The sequence below is a fragment of the Heliangelus exortis genome, chromosome 1 (assembly GCF_036169615.1).
Source record: "Heliangelus exortis chromosome 1, bHelExo1.hap1, whole genome shotgun sequence".
Lineage (NCBI taxonomy): Eukaryota > Metazoa > Chordata > Aves > Apodiformes > Trochilidae > Heliangelus > Heliangelus exortis.
The window spans coordinates 116,494,432-116,508,205 of record NC_092422.1 but is presented as its reverse complement, the minus strand read 5'-3'; the positions used below and the strand labels follow the sequence as shown (position 1 = coordinate 116,508,205).

Below are 13,774 nucleotides of genomic sequence, written 5' to 3'. Positions count from 1 at the left end.
GTTTCACAAGTACTAGGGGTGCTATTTCAGTGCTGTAACAGGTTTTATTTGCATCGCAACAGCAATGGCCTCGACAGGTGGAGAAGCACCATCTTGTCACAGAAGAGCTGGGATCAGGGATTCAGCCATGCCTCTGCCTTTCTGCTTCCTGGGTGGCAAGCTGTTTCCCTGTGGACCCTCATTTTGCCTGAAAAGAAAGACTCAGAGGAAACTTTTCCAGACTGCACTTAGGCTGATGCTTACAGCCTTTTGCCTCAGCTTGAGAGAAGGATTTGTGTGTCTAAAAGCTCCTCTTTTTTTCTAGCGGTATCATTTGTCTAACACCAGCTGTTACCTTTCCCTGAGAATCCTGCCTCCAAGTCAACAGCAACTTACCAAAATAATAGCAGCTATTCTATTCGGCTCTCTGTGAAGCTCTATGTGTCCCTACTTGCCCACTTACTGCTATTCCTTGTTGTTGGAGGGCAGATTCTGGCAGCAACGAGCCTTTGTCTTGTTTTCTGGCAAACAACCTCGGTCTGCAACAAAGCAAGAAAGATAAACATTGAAGAAATGAGAGCTGGTAAAACTGTGGTTAAAGGAGAAGGTCAACTTCTAGTGGCTTCTTTTTTAACCACTGAATGTAAGAGGGGGAAAGGTTTCTAAAAATGATGCATGTGTGGAAAACCTCCCTCCCCCTGTCACTGCCAGGGCAGGTGGCAGCTGGCACTCACACCTGTTTAATAATACAGGTTCTCCAGGACAACTGCACACTTGCTTTCCATTACTCACAGCCTCCTTGCCTTCATGTTTATCCTTTTCAATCTTTAGACATTGCCTTCATGTCTGTGCCTTTTGGGTGCCAAGGACCCACAAGGGCAAAGGAGGCTCCCTGGGTGCTGCAGAGAGGTCTTGGGGTGGTCACTGGGGCAGTGCCTCTCTCCCACCTTCCCCTGAGCCCTCCCACCTCTACCACTTTGGATGCCATTAGCCATGAGGGGAGCTCAGGAAACTTCATGTCATGAACGAGTTTCCATGTGAAAGAGTTGGCAGCTGAGCCAGGCCGTGGCCATGCTTACAAAGAGCCTGGTTCCAGCCCAGGATTTTGCCCCGCATTTATGGGAGAGAGGGAAGCCCAGAGTCCTCTCTGATGCCCATGGAGCCGTGAGGTGATAGAGGAGGATTTGGTGCTGCTTTCCTCTCCTGGGACAGGCACCACCTTGAGGAGTTCCTCTTGTCCCTGACATAGTACCTCGGTGGGGTTTCTGGGGCCTGTCGTGGCAGGGAATCTCCATGAGCTTTGCAGGCTACCTATGAAGAAGGGCAGCCATGTTGCAGGGCCTGCCAGTGGGGGAAGGCCCTGCAGGGACTGCTGTGGGGGCTATGGAGGGGGCGGAAAGGTCCCCTGAGGATGGTACCTAACAGAGACCCAGGGGAACAAGGGGTGGTGCCTGTCTCCAGAGGAGAGTAGAGTTGAGTTGGGTAGCGCTCTGAGAGTGGGGGTTTAGCTCCTCAAACATTTATGGAGAAGAAGAAAACCCCCCACCCCAGGCTACACCAGGAGGTGCTTGGCAATAGATGCAACTGAGCCTTTTACTTTCTCACAGTTTGTGTCCTCCCCACCTTCACTCCTCCAGAAGGAGGTGTGGCAGTGGGGGGAAGGCTCAGGGAGTGTGGCTGACACCGCTCCCCTCACACCGCTCCCACAGGGGCAGGGTCTGGGGACTCCCGGGAAACATTTCTTGGGGCTGCCCACCCTTCCCAGGGAAGGGGAAAGTCAAGGCCCATGGAGAGCCCACTCAAGTATCTGAGGAGCATGGTGCCCCGGGAGCAGGGGGCACTGCGGTGTCCCCAGCTGCCAGGAGAGGGGATGGTGGGGTGGTGGCAAGTGGTTTGCAGAGTGACATGTGGCATTTCCCGGCTGACAAAAAAGCTGCCTGGTGTGGGATCTGGAGACCTGGGTCTGTGGAGCTGAACACGTGTTCAGCGGGGAAGCTGGTGGGAGGTGTAATTCAAAGCAAAGCAACCCCTGATTTTTTGATCTGCGTTACAACAGGCAAATGGTATTAGACCCTCCCAGTTGCCCATTTTCCCTGACTTCTGTGTCATCTACTCCCTTTCCCTGGGAAGCTTCCTAAATATTTAGCCCAGTGATCAATCATATGACCCCACTGTAGCAATGTGATACGGCTTTTGCTGTGCTAATCAGCTTAGCTTGGGCCCCTGACCCCTGTCATCTTATTTTAGGAAAAAATTTTACACAGTGCCTGGTGAGGGCTGTTCAGTCCAGAGGATTTAAATCCAAAGTGAAAAAGAGCAACACAGACTTTTGCTTTTTTATTTTGTAGCCAGAATTCAGTTTAACGTTACACCTTCTGATTTGCCATTCCTATGGGAGGAGCTGAGCTTTGAATAATACACAAAGGTTTCAGTTGCATGGTAAGATATTTGACTCTTCTGACTGTAAAAAAAAAAAAAATACCCCAAATAGTAAACGTTGAGTGCTTTGGCTGAAGCACTTAAGCGATGCTGAGTCACTCAAGTGCACTTGGACACTCAATCTCTTCCCTCCTTCCTCCTCCCAACTTTAAATTATGTCCTTTCAAGCAACATGTGTTCAAGAGAATAGAATGGTGTTTGGTACAGGGGACTGGAAACATTTACACTGAACCTCAGGGGGGGTTGTGAGGAAGACGCTAGAGCAAAGATGGCCCTGGGTTGTGAGGAAGACGCTAGAGCAAAGATGGCCCTAAAGGTAAACATATTCTTGGAGTGCTTTTACTCCACAGAGAGACATCTCTGCTCTGAAGCATCAACAGAAGTCAGAGATGAATGGCCAAGAAGTAGAAACTAAGAGCCCAGCTCACCAGCTGGTCAGCCAGTGATGCAGATAGGAGGAGGTATGCTGATAGCTGAGTCTCTTTCCAAGGCTCCAAGAGCACAGTGCAGCCCCTAAGAAAATATGAACTACATCACGTGTGGAGAAGCTTGTTTTATTATAGAAATGAGTACTAATGAGAATTAGTATTCTCTCCACTGCATGATTTCTGAAGAAAACAGACTGGTTTTGTGTGGAAGAGACAGATGGAGGAAAATCGACTATATTGGGGTAAAAGAGTAACTGGGAATATGTTGTGTAAGAGGAGGGTCTGGCAGAACTAAGCACTTTCCAAAGCCTGATAGCAACTACCAGTGACAGCTTCTGTCATCAACCCTGCAGGTGAGCACCAGTGTGCTGACAGGACACGAAACATCTCCAGACCTGCCTGAGGGCTCTCCCAGCCCAGCCCAACTGCTGCAGCAGCCTCTGCTGCCAAGCTCATGGAGCACCATACGGGTGCAACTGGAGGATCTTCAAACCCCCTTCTCTGTGAAGTGTGTCCTTGAGTGAGATAATCACCCTGCTTTCTTAGCAGGTGAAAAGATCATCCTTTTTAGCATCTGAGGGGAGACATGGCCACTGACCAGGCATGGAAGACTTTGAACATCCTCAAGGTTTTGAACTTGTATTGTCCTCCTGACACCTGTGACTTAAATATAATCTGGAACTGATTAACCCAGATGCTTCAGTCTCTGGAAGGGAATGTTCTTCCTGCAGTTAAATATTTACTCAACGTTGCACGTGGACCAGGCATTACAGACCCTAGGGCTGCATTTGCATTTTCTCCTCATAAACTGAACGAGGAAGGAGCATCCTCCAGTATTTCAGCACTGCAACTTCCCTCCTTCATGGTAATCCAGTCATGCCCAGTTCAACCTAGCTAGCCTGTTAGTTTCAGCATCATTGCTAAATCCTATGGCCATGAGATTTGTACCTCACGCCATGAAGACCTCGCATTGCACACCCAGCAAGTACCTTGGTTCCAAAGTACATCCTCGGAGAACAGCATGAGTTGTGTTTCTGAAAATCACATGTCTCTGCCACTTACAGATGCCTTTGCATGACATTGCTTTAGGAGAGGGAGACCTTCCCCCTCCTCAGCCTTCCATCAGCAGAAGGACTTTTATGATAAAAGTAATTTCTATCTTAGGCAGTGAAGTGGTTAAAACAGGAAAAATCTGAAGAATCATTACAGCTTTTTAGAAATACTCGGGTATCCCCAGCTCCTACCTGCTGTTAATTCTGGTGCATGTGCCTTTGCTATGCTGATGTAGCAAACAGATACGTATCACCCCCCTCCACTTCTGTCCAGCATCCGACTGCTCCGTCCTGAGAGCATGGTAGGGCAGAGAGAGATGCTTGCCAGCTCCAGGACTGTGTTTGGCCCTCAGGATACTTGCAGGTTGGCACTGCTGGATCTGTGGCAGGGAGAGGAGAGAGGCCGGGAGCTGTTTTGGCTCTGTGCTGAGCTGAGCAAACACAGCAGCTTTTGCCTGGGAATAGGTGCAACCCCTGGCCACCGTGGTGATGTCCCTGCTGCTCCTGGCAGAGAGAGTCTTTTATTTCCTCTGGCCCAGGCAGACTCGCCTTTTATTTTTATTTTCCCATCTCTGTTGCAGCTGGCTGTTCGCTTACCATTTTAGGCACCAATGACAGCAACCAAAAAATAATACCACTGTACTCAGTCAATCCATAGGAAAATCCCACACTGGCACACAAAATGCGGAGATGGTGCTCACACATTTTTCCCTCAGGGCCTTGGGCAATGGAAATTTTCTCAAGCTCCATTCATTAACAAAATAGATGAGCAGTTATGTAAGGTCATGTGAGGGATGTGGTTGGGCTTTAGTCAATGAAAGTGTTAGTTGCACATCATCGAGCTTGATGGGCCTGGGAGGAAATGTGGAGCCACCGTTTGCTTGTTCCTGGCTGAAGAGGGAGAATTTTAGCTATAAATCCCCATTATCCTCTGAGCTTGGGCACCATCTTTACAGAATAGGCATTGCAGGAGGCATGTCATGGTGCTAAGCAAAAGTGGTGGTTGAGATCTGTTGAGATCCTCCCCACCTTCCTCTTCCCAGATCACTCACCCCTCCTCTGAAGGAATTAAGCAACTGATGATTTTTACAAAGGTATGTAGTGATAGGTGAGTAGCTTTAAACTGGGAGAGGGTAGATTTAGGTTAGACATTAGGAAAAATTCTTTAGTGTGAGGGTGGTGAGATACTGGCACAGGTTGCCCAGGGAAGTTGTGGCTGCCTCTGCCCTCAGAGTGTTCAAGGCCAGGCTGGATGGGACTTTGAGCAACCTGGTCTAGTGGGAGGTGTCCCAGCCATGGCAGGGGAGTTGGAACTAAATGACCTTCAAGGTCCTTTCCAACTCAAACCATTCTATGATTCTATGAGTTTGAGGTGCAAGTGTTGTACACCCCCCCAGCTAGTCTGGTCCGAAAGCACTCAGGAAGAGTGTTCTCAGTAAGAGAACATTGTATGATTTGGTGGTCACAGGGCAGATAAGATCTGCATTGAGGGTCTTGGGAACCACTACAACATTACTAGCACATTAAGCTGGGGGAGGATTTTCAAGGATCTCTTCTGAAACTTGCCCTGTGCCCAAGTTTTTGCTGGTTTGGACTGTTGGCTCTGCTACTTTGAATCAAAGATGATGCCATAATACAGAATTTCCCTGGCACTGACTGTAGGAGGTAAGCTAGGGCATTGACTGGGATCCACACTTCAGTACCCAGATAGACATGGTCTGGAATAATATTCTCCCACTTCTCACTGGCTCTTGTCCTCCCATCTGGCATCCCAGCCAGGAGTTCTGGAGACCCCTGAGTCTGGGTTAATTTGGCCTTTCACTTTTCTTTGCATCTGCTTTGGGACTTGCAGATCTGGCTGTTAGACGATGATGTCTTGCAAAGGACAATCGTACCAGCTTTGTTTCCTCTCATTTGCTCTCATCCCTGGATGCCAAATAACCAGCTTCAATGTGCTTGTGTACTTTCACCTTGGAGCCAATCTCCTGAAGGTCATTTCAGACTGCAGGACTAACAGGCTGGCAGCCTCCACGGGACATGGAGCAGCAGTCATCTGGCACAAGCTATCAGCAGGAATTGTGACCTGATGAGTGCAGAGGGTGGAGGAGGCCTGGAAAGGAAACTTGTGTGTGGGAGGTAGGGAGGATGTGGGGGTCTGGGTATATCCAAAGCATAGTTTGATGCCTGAGGACTGTGAATAAGAGGGAACTGTGTAAACCAAAGTCTCTCTTGTGTTCACTGGTCTGCCTGAGTGCTGAGGTTTTGAAATACTGGAAACCTGCTGGTAGGAGCTGCTTACCCTGAAGGTGCTCCTCAGGGCATCCTAACTCTTCCCAGCACACTTCCCGGGAAGGGCTGCATTTCAGGGTACAGATTCATCCCTCAGTAAAAGCCCAGCTGTCTGCTTGAGCACAGGAGTTTCCAGGAGGAGCCACATAACTGATCATGAGGAACTGAAAGGACCATGGACAAGATACGTCTTAAAATAGACAGAAAGATAGGAACAGAGTTCAGGTTCCAGGCAGCATGGACTTGCTGGCATCTCAGGCATTTGTTCATGAAGGGAAGTGCTGCTCAAGCTCAGCTGCCTCAGCTTTGGCTGAAAGTGTACCTGGTAACCCTAGGGTCATCTTCACTCAAGTAAAGGATTCTGACTGAGATTTTTTTCCCAGACAACTTAATTTCTGTTTTATTATTTTCTGCTTCTCTAAAATCCCAGCTGAGTGAGAAACCCGTCTCCCAAAGGTTTTAATTTTTCAAAGATATATTTTGCTAGGAAAAAATTCACTTTTGAAATATTTTATTTCAGTTACTTGTAAATGTTTTCTTCTGGTTTTGTTTTGGTTTTTTTTTTAACAGCTAAGGATTATAAATCTGTGGTGATTTTTTTCCTTTTTGCTTTAAAAATGTCTAAATATTATGACACTTAGAAAAGGAATCCCCTCAAAAATATTTCAAGCTGAGAAGTTCTCTGAAAGCAGCTCCTCCCTGAAAATGGTTTGGTTGTGAGGAACTGGCATTGAAACTTGAGAAAAGTTTTGCAGAAGATTTCCAGCAAGTTCTCTTGAAACGTGTGTCTTTGAGGTGTAAAGCTGCTCCTGTCAGTTTGCAAACGAGGCAGTGACAAGTTGCAAGACAGAGCTTGATGGCAGCTGGAGAACTCAATGATACCAATTTCCCTTGGCTTCCTCTCTTACTCTTCCTATATTGTTTGGCTTTGGTCTTTGAGATTGTAGTTGTAGTTGAAGTAATACACCACAGTGTCAATTGTTTCTGTAAAATGTTTAGAGTGTGCAGAAGATTCAGTGTTCAAAGAACTGTTGGGACAGTGTGCTGCAGGTAGGAAGAGCCAAGCACCAGCAGGTCAAGGCACAACATCAGTGAGCAGAAGAAGGAGAAATCAATTTTTCCCTACTGCCAAACTTGTGCTTAGCTCTTTAGCCAGCACAGCTTGACTGCCTTGCAGCATCTGCTGGAATGTGTGGCACCAGGCAACCGTGTGAGTTAATAATTAAACAAAATGGAGCCATTATTCCCTGTGCCACCACTGTTCCTCACATAAATCTGCTACACAGTAGAAAAATTATCCTGTGCAATGAGAACAAAGAAAACTTTTCAGCTTGAGCAGACTTTCCATTGCTGGGGAGCTGATTCCACTTCACCTCATTTGAGCTACGAGAGTGATGCACTTGGTTTCCATAAAGGTGGGGTTTGGGAAAGACACATGAAAGTGATACAAAGACTTGTGGCACTGATTTCCATAAATAATCTCCCCAGCTGTTAGGCTGGGTGCAGAGCCACATCCCTATGAGAGAGTACATGTCTACTAGCAACATTTTGAAATCCGGAAGGAAATATTTTAACGTTACCTTTGGCATTTCAAGGCTAGCTCGATTTCCACTGAGCTTCCCTGGAACTCTAGATAAAATATTAACTCCTGGACAAGGTGCAGAGTCCCTGGCAGGCTGTCAAGCAGCAGCACAAATGAGGAGATACTCTCTGAGAGAGAGATAGTGAGATAGCAGGCGGTACTTTAAAATCCATCCATGGCTAGTGTCACTTGACTGACACACAGGAAAAAACAAAGGCTCACAGGTAAGATCCACAGATGCCAACCACTCAGGAAGGAGTTCTCTTTGCTGAAGCAGCTGGTCACTTCAGTTATGGGAGGGGATAGCAGTGAGTTTCTCTGCTGGTTTTCTCTGCCATGAAGTCTCTTTGAAGTTCCTTCTTTCACACAGAGGGGGAAGGGTCTCTCCTCAGTGGCAGCTAAACCTGGCAGAGGTGGGAGGTCCAGGAAGGGCACACACTGTGACAAGAAGAGTGCGTGGGCTAAGACCACCACAGAGCTCTGGCATGCCTGCAGGCTGCTGGAGGGATAGGCAGCTGAGATGCTGGCAATGGGGTCAGGTTAAGGGACTCCTGTGTTGCTTAGATGTTTGATTCACATCCACAATACAGTGTTCAAGTGCTTAAGCTACTGTGTGGAGAAAGATGACTGAGCCTCTCTGCATTTCTATCACCTGGCAGAGCAGGTCCCATGGACGCAGAGCACTGCAGGGTGGCTGGAAGGAAGCAGATGGCCAACATTGTCTATTTCCCCAGGGATTTACTTGCTGAAGGACTGTGCTCCAAGCACTTTGGCAGGCAGCCTCTGTACATGACATAGGCATTATGCTCTCCCTTCTTCTCTGGTCAGTGCCAAGCTGAGTTGGTCCTTTGCTGCTCTTCTCAAAGGGGACAGATGTCTTGTGGAAGGAGTTCATTCCCTTTGCCATGCATTATAATAGCAGAGAAAAAAAACCACAAAGGTCCTGTGGCCTCAGCAAAGCCAAAATGTGAGGTACCTGACAAAGCTGGCCATGAAAGCCAGGACTCCTGGCTTCTGAGAGCCAGCCAATAGTTTATATTTCTCCCCCGAATGTTGTTTAAAGGAACAACATTAAGTACACACTTGCTCAGGCTCAGTCAGGTGTGTTTGTGGTGGCTTTCGCTTTACTTCAAGAGCTTACCTTGGCTCTTTCCCTGTTGCTTTACTGGCACCCTGTGAAAGGGCTGCTGTGAACCTGTTTGTCCCCTGGATGCAGAAGGATCATCTGCAGTAAACTGAGGGGTCAAGAAATGTGCATGCTCCCGGCCTTGCTGTGGGCTGGGTAGCTGTTCTGGCAGTCCTGCTAATGCCCAGCCAAGGCTGAATGTGGGGCACACAGTGAGGTCCTGTTCCACTCCCTGCATGTATTACACACCTCTGCAGCACTGTGCTGTGGCCACCTTTCTCACCTCTGACCCCATGGGCTGCACATGGCTGCCCAGCCGAGGCTGTAGCCTCCTGGCTGTGATGTTGGGCATCATCCCCTGTGTGGTGTAGGGCATTGCTGCATGCCTGTGACACAGCCCCTTTGATGAGGCACCTGCTTCACCGATGGCTCAGGACTCCAAAGACACTCAGCCATACACAGGCCTCTGCTCCAGGGACACAGATACTGTGTGAAAGGTCTGTAGTGGCTTGCAGAAGACACTGCAAGGAAAGCTGGTCAGAAAAGGGGCTGTGTTGGCACTTCAGGGCTGTGTTGAGCATTTTATCACTGACTCCTCTTCACTCTATGGTACAAAAGGGCCCATATTTGCAAAGACTGGGGAAAGCCTGGACATGAGTAAAAGGCATGGCTGACAGGCTGATCTTCTGCACTGCCACTGCACTCTTTCACTCCTCACTGAAGCAAGCAAGAGCACATCTCCACAGGGAAGGAGGACAAAACCCATCTCCTTGCCTCTGCTCTGAGCTGGCTGGATGTAAAATAGCTCCAGTTCAGGGGAGACACAGGTGCACAAAACCTTTGGCTGAGTTTTGTGCCCTGTCTCTTAGTGTCCGTGGTCGGCATGCTTTCCACTTCCATATGTTTACTGCCGGTGTGAGCAATAAGGGAACTTTCCTTTCTTTTTCTTCTCTGTTTCCTCCCTGTCTCCTTTAACAGCTCAGAGGCCTTTTTTGACCAACTGGCTGAGAACAGGAGCTAACTGCAAAATGTGTTAAATTAATGTTGGCCTTGTGTTTACAAAATCAGCTGACCCAGAAAGCTGCCTTCTGGTGCCTTCCCCAGTGGGGTTTCTTGAGAGTTCAGATGCCTGAGGATATGAGGGCAGGCTGGTTGCTCTCAGGTCATTCCTGACTGGTTCACAGTGACCCCTCTGAGCTGCATTTCTCCCCTCTCCTGATTTCCCTGCTTGCCAATCCTTGCAGAGGAACAGAAACCCCTCAGTAGCCAGCCAGCCTGTCTTGCCTGCCTAGGGGCAGGACCTTGTAACTCAGTGTTTTGTGGACTCAGCATCTCCACTACTTCATGGGCAACAGGCATGCAATCAGTTTCCCAGGACAACTTTGTGTAAAATATTCAGTGTCCTAGCAAGAGTAGGGTGTCTTCAGTATGTGTCATATCACTTAGGCTCAGCTTAGACATAGGTCTAAGATGGAGTTTCTTAGAAATGCAAGTGAATCTGGTTCAAGGGTAGAGTCAAGTTACAAATAAAATGCACAAATGCCAGGCATAAATAAATTACTTCCAGCAAAAAGAAGTCCCATCAAATGCTCAGGACATTGTCTAACTCATGAGGCTGACTGGTCTGTGCCCTAAACCAAGACTAAAACACTTGTTCCTAAAGAGTTCTAGAACTCTTGTTCCTTGAGTTCCTAAAAGTTCAACTTTTCTGCCTCTGGCATTAAAGATGATTGAGGAGACACTCTGGGCAGCTGGCACCTTTTTTCTCCCAAAGGGGAATGACCAAGACTTCTTAACTTGCCTCTTGCAAACCTTAGCTTTCCTAGCCGTTGTGATGGGAAAACACACTGACTTAATTAATTTTGTCTTCCCTCATTTCTAAAGAGCCTTTATTTACTATTTCTACTTTACTCCTTGACTAGATGTTACTCTTGAGTTCGGATGCTGAAGTGTTTTCCCATGCCTGTAGCCTCCCTCTGACTGCAAGCTGCAGATTAGGAGATAGGAATGACAGCAGGGGATCCGGCACAATGCGCGTCTTTCTTCCTCTGCTTGGAAAGTGCGGGGACAAATATTAGTTTGAGATGAAAGTGAATGTCTTCACTTTGTTAGGAACAGGGCACTGATAATGCCTCTGCTTCACATGCTTGGCTAGGCTTGTGCCATGCCCTGGGAGGCTGCCAAATTTGCGTTCAGCTGATCCCTCGCTATCTGCAAGGGAAGGCAGAGCCAATGCCCACTCAACGGGACTTTGTCCTCCTGATGGCAGGCAGCTTATGAAACCTCAGCCTTTGCGTGTGCTGGCATGGCAGGAAGGCTCTGGCCCTCACAATAGCAGCGTTCTCTGTGGACTCAGCTGGGAAAGGCTTAGCACAAAGTTAAACCTGAGCACAGACAGGCTTAGAGCGCTTTTCACCAAGATCTCATCAGTTACCTGAGGCAAAGGCTGGATGGGCTTTGCATGAGTGTACGAACAATGGTGTGTGCACGCATAGATGTATATCTGCATTTGCATGTATTTTCTGTACTTGTAGAACAAAGCCACACCTGAAGAACTGCTAATAATAACCCACCACTTTCCATATACTCAGTGCGTGGGGGACAGAGGAGAGAGGGAAAAAAGGACTCCTGTCAGGTCTCATGGAGTTTTATCCTATCTGGACACCATGTCTTGGGCTGTTGCTATCACAGTGCTCTGTGTGTCATTGCCACAGACCCCGTCTGTGTGGAGCCAATGCAATGAAGTCTTTTGTGTCCAGAGAACATAGAATCATACAATGGTTTGCACTGGAAGGGATCTTAAAGACCACCTAGTTCCACCCACCCCTGTCATGGGCAGGGACACATCCCACCAGACCAGGTTGCTCACAGCCCCATCCAACCTGACCTTGAACACTTCCAGGGAGGGACAGCCACAACCTCCCTGGGCGACCTGTGCCAGTGTCTCACCACCCTCACACTAGAGAAATTCTTCATAGTGTGTAACCTGAAGCTCTCCTTGTTTAAAGCCATTACCCCTTGTCCTATCTCTAGATGCCCTTGTCAAAAGTCACTCCCCAGCTTTCCTGTAGTCCCCCCTCAGGTACAGGAGAGCTGCTGTAAGGTCTCCATGAACCCTTCCTTCTCTGTGGCCTTACAGACAGCAAGGACATAGTACTTGAGACAGCTTTTTCTGGCTAGTGAGAGGGCAATTCACCGGTGGGGCTGGGGTTTCCAAACCAATCTGCTCTTTTATTGGGAATCGAACTAGCTGACACAGGCAAGGGGAAGTGTTTGTTCAGTGTGTGATCAGAGGCCCTTGTTTTGAAAGCTGGGTTTTATCCTCAGTCCTAACTTTTCTCCATACAGCATTAATCACTGGTCTGGGAACAGAGGATTTGAGCTGTCTCCAGAGCTATACAAGCAGATTTGGTGGTTCTCAGTAGTACTCTGCAAACAAGTCCCACCAGGCAACTATGTAAGTAAACAGCTTCTTTGCAAGCACCAGTTCCTTTCTCAGCAGGTTACATAGCCTGGCCCAGGGTGCAAAGGAAGGAGTCTGCTGGTTTTTGCAGGGAGGCACCTCACACACCCAGTGGGGACAATCTGCAGCTACCAAGTGACAGTTTTACCACCCGCATCGCTGCAGCTCAGCAAGAGCAGGATTTCTATCAGGGAGCCAAGAAACCAGCTGTGTTGCAGAAACAGCTGTGCCATGACATCATCTTTGTCCCTTGTGTATGTGTTTCAACATAGGCTTTAATTACACAAGCATGAACTCACCTTACCTACAGGGCCAGGTTTCTTAAAAAGCAGTTTGTGCCTGCTGGAGGAAAGGCTTGGCTTTAGGATGAATGAGTGAAGGACAAATTCTCTTTTATCGCTTCATGGTAGACTTCTAGAGCAGGGTATTCTAATGCACCTGAGAGTAATAAGTGCCTGATAACCTTCTCACTATTTGTTTTGGTATTCCTCTTATAAAATTACTCTCTTTTTTAACCATTCGCATAGAATATTTCAGAAATTCTTTGTGCACACCTTTGTATGATTTTAAAAAAATAGAGAAAAGGAATGTACTTGCCTTTAAAATATCCTTTTCCATTCAAAGGATCTTTTTCTCTTAAGTAATACCTGTTCTTTTTTTTTGCCTCCAGCTGGAAGATGCTGCCTAGCCCTGGGCAACCTGATGCTATCAGGCAAGACTAAAATTATTGAACCACCAAGGATATAAATAAATGCTTGTAAATGGCTTTGCTCAATGGCCTTTGGCCTTCCTGGGGGATGGAGCTCATGTTACATCAATATAACTAGAGGAGGAGATTGTGTATTGATTAATTGTCCAGACTCATTTCTCATTAGCTGTCAGTAGCCTGACTGTTTCCACCATAGTCAAAGAAGTGTGTGGCTGGGTGTCCATATCCTTCAAGTTCCAGAGGGCCTAAACTATGAGGGCTGTGTCAGCTATCTCAGTGAAGGTAAACACTCCCCCAGTCTCCTGGGGGACACCTCTGGGGTGGAGATGAAGCTGCCTGGCAGGTGGAGGGAAAATGCCTCGCTACTCCCATGCCTCTCTGGGGGTAAGCATCCCTGGCGTGCAGACCTTTGCAAGGAAAAAGCACAAAGAACAGCTCGGCGTGCAGGTGTGAGAACACACAGCTCACGTGTTGGCCAGCACATTGCTGAGCAGGCTGCTTAATCACCCCATCTGGGCATTGTCCCTAAATTGGCGTTTTCCTGCCGGGGCTGGAGCGCAGTCAGCTTGGCGCTGCTGCTTTCCTGGGGAGGAACTCGCAGTCCCACGGGCGAGGGAGTGCTGGTACAGCTGGATGGGGCCCCAGTGTTTCCAGCACAACGTGTCCCCAGACCTCCAGAGCCCCCAGAGCCTCCGGAGCTGGCACTT

General features: G+C 48.1%; 1 protein-coding gene across 1 annotated transcript in view; it reads left to right on the top strand.

Annotated features, from left to right (window-relative positions):
* The window catches only part of CD58 (CD58 molecule), a 41,719-nt gene extending 28,586 nt beyond the window's left edge, over positions 1 to 13,133 (top strand). The window contains exon 8 of the mRNA XM_071734351.1: positions 13,029 to 13,133. Within this exon, the coding sequence (XP_071590452.1) occupies positions 13,029 to 13,105 (77 nt within the window). The 3' untranslated portion in view covers positions 13,106 to 13,133. The remainder of the gene's footprint in view (positions 1 to 13,028) is intronic.
* Positions 13,134 to 13,774: the final 641 nt, after the last annotated feature.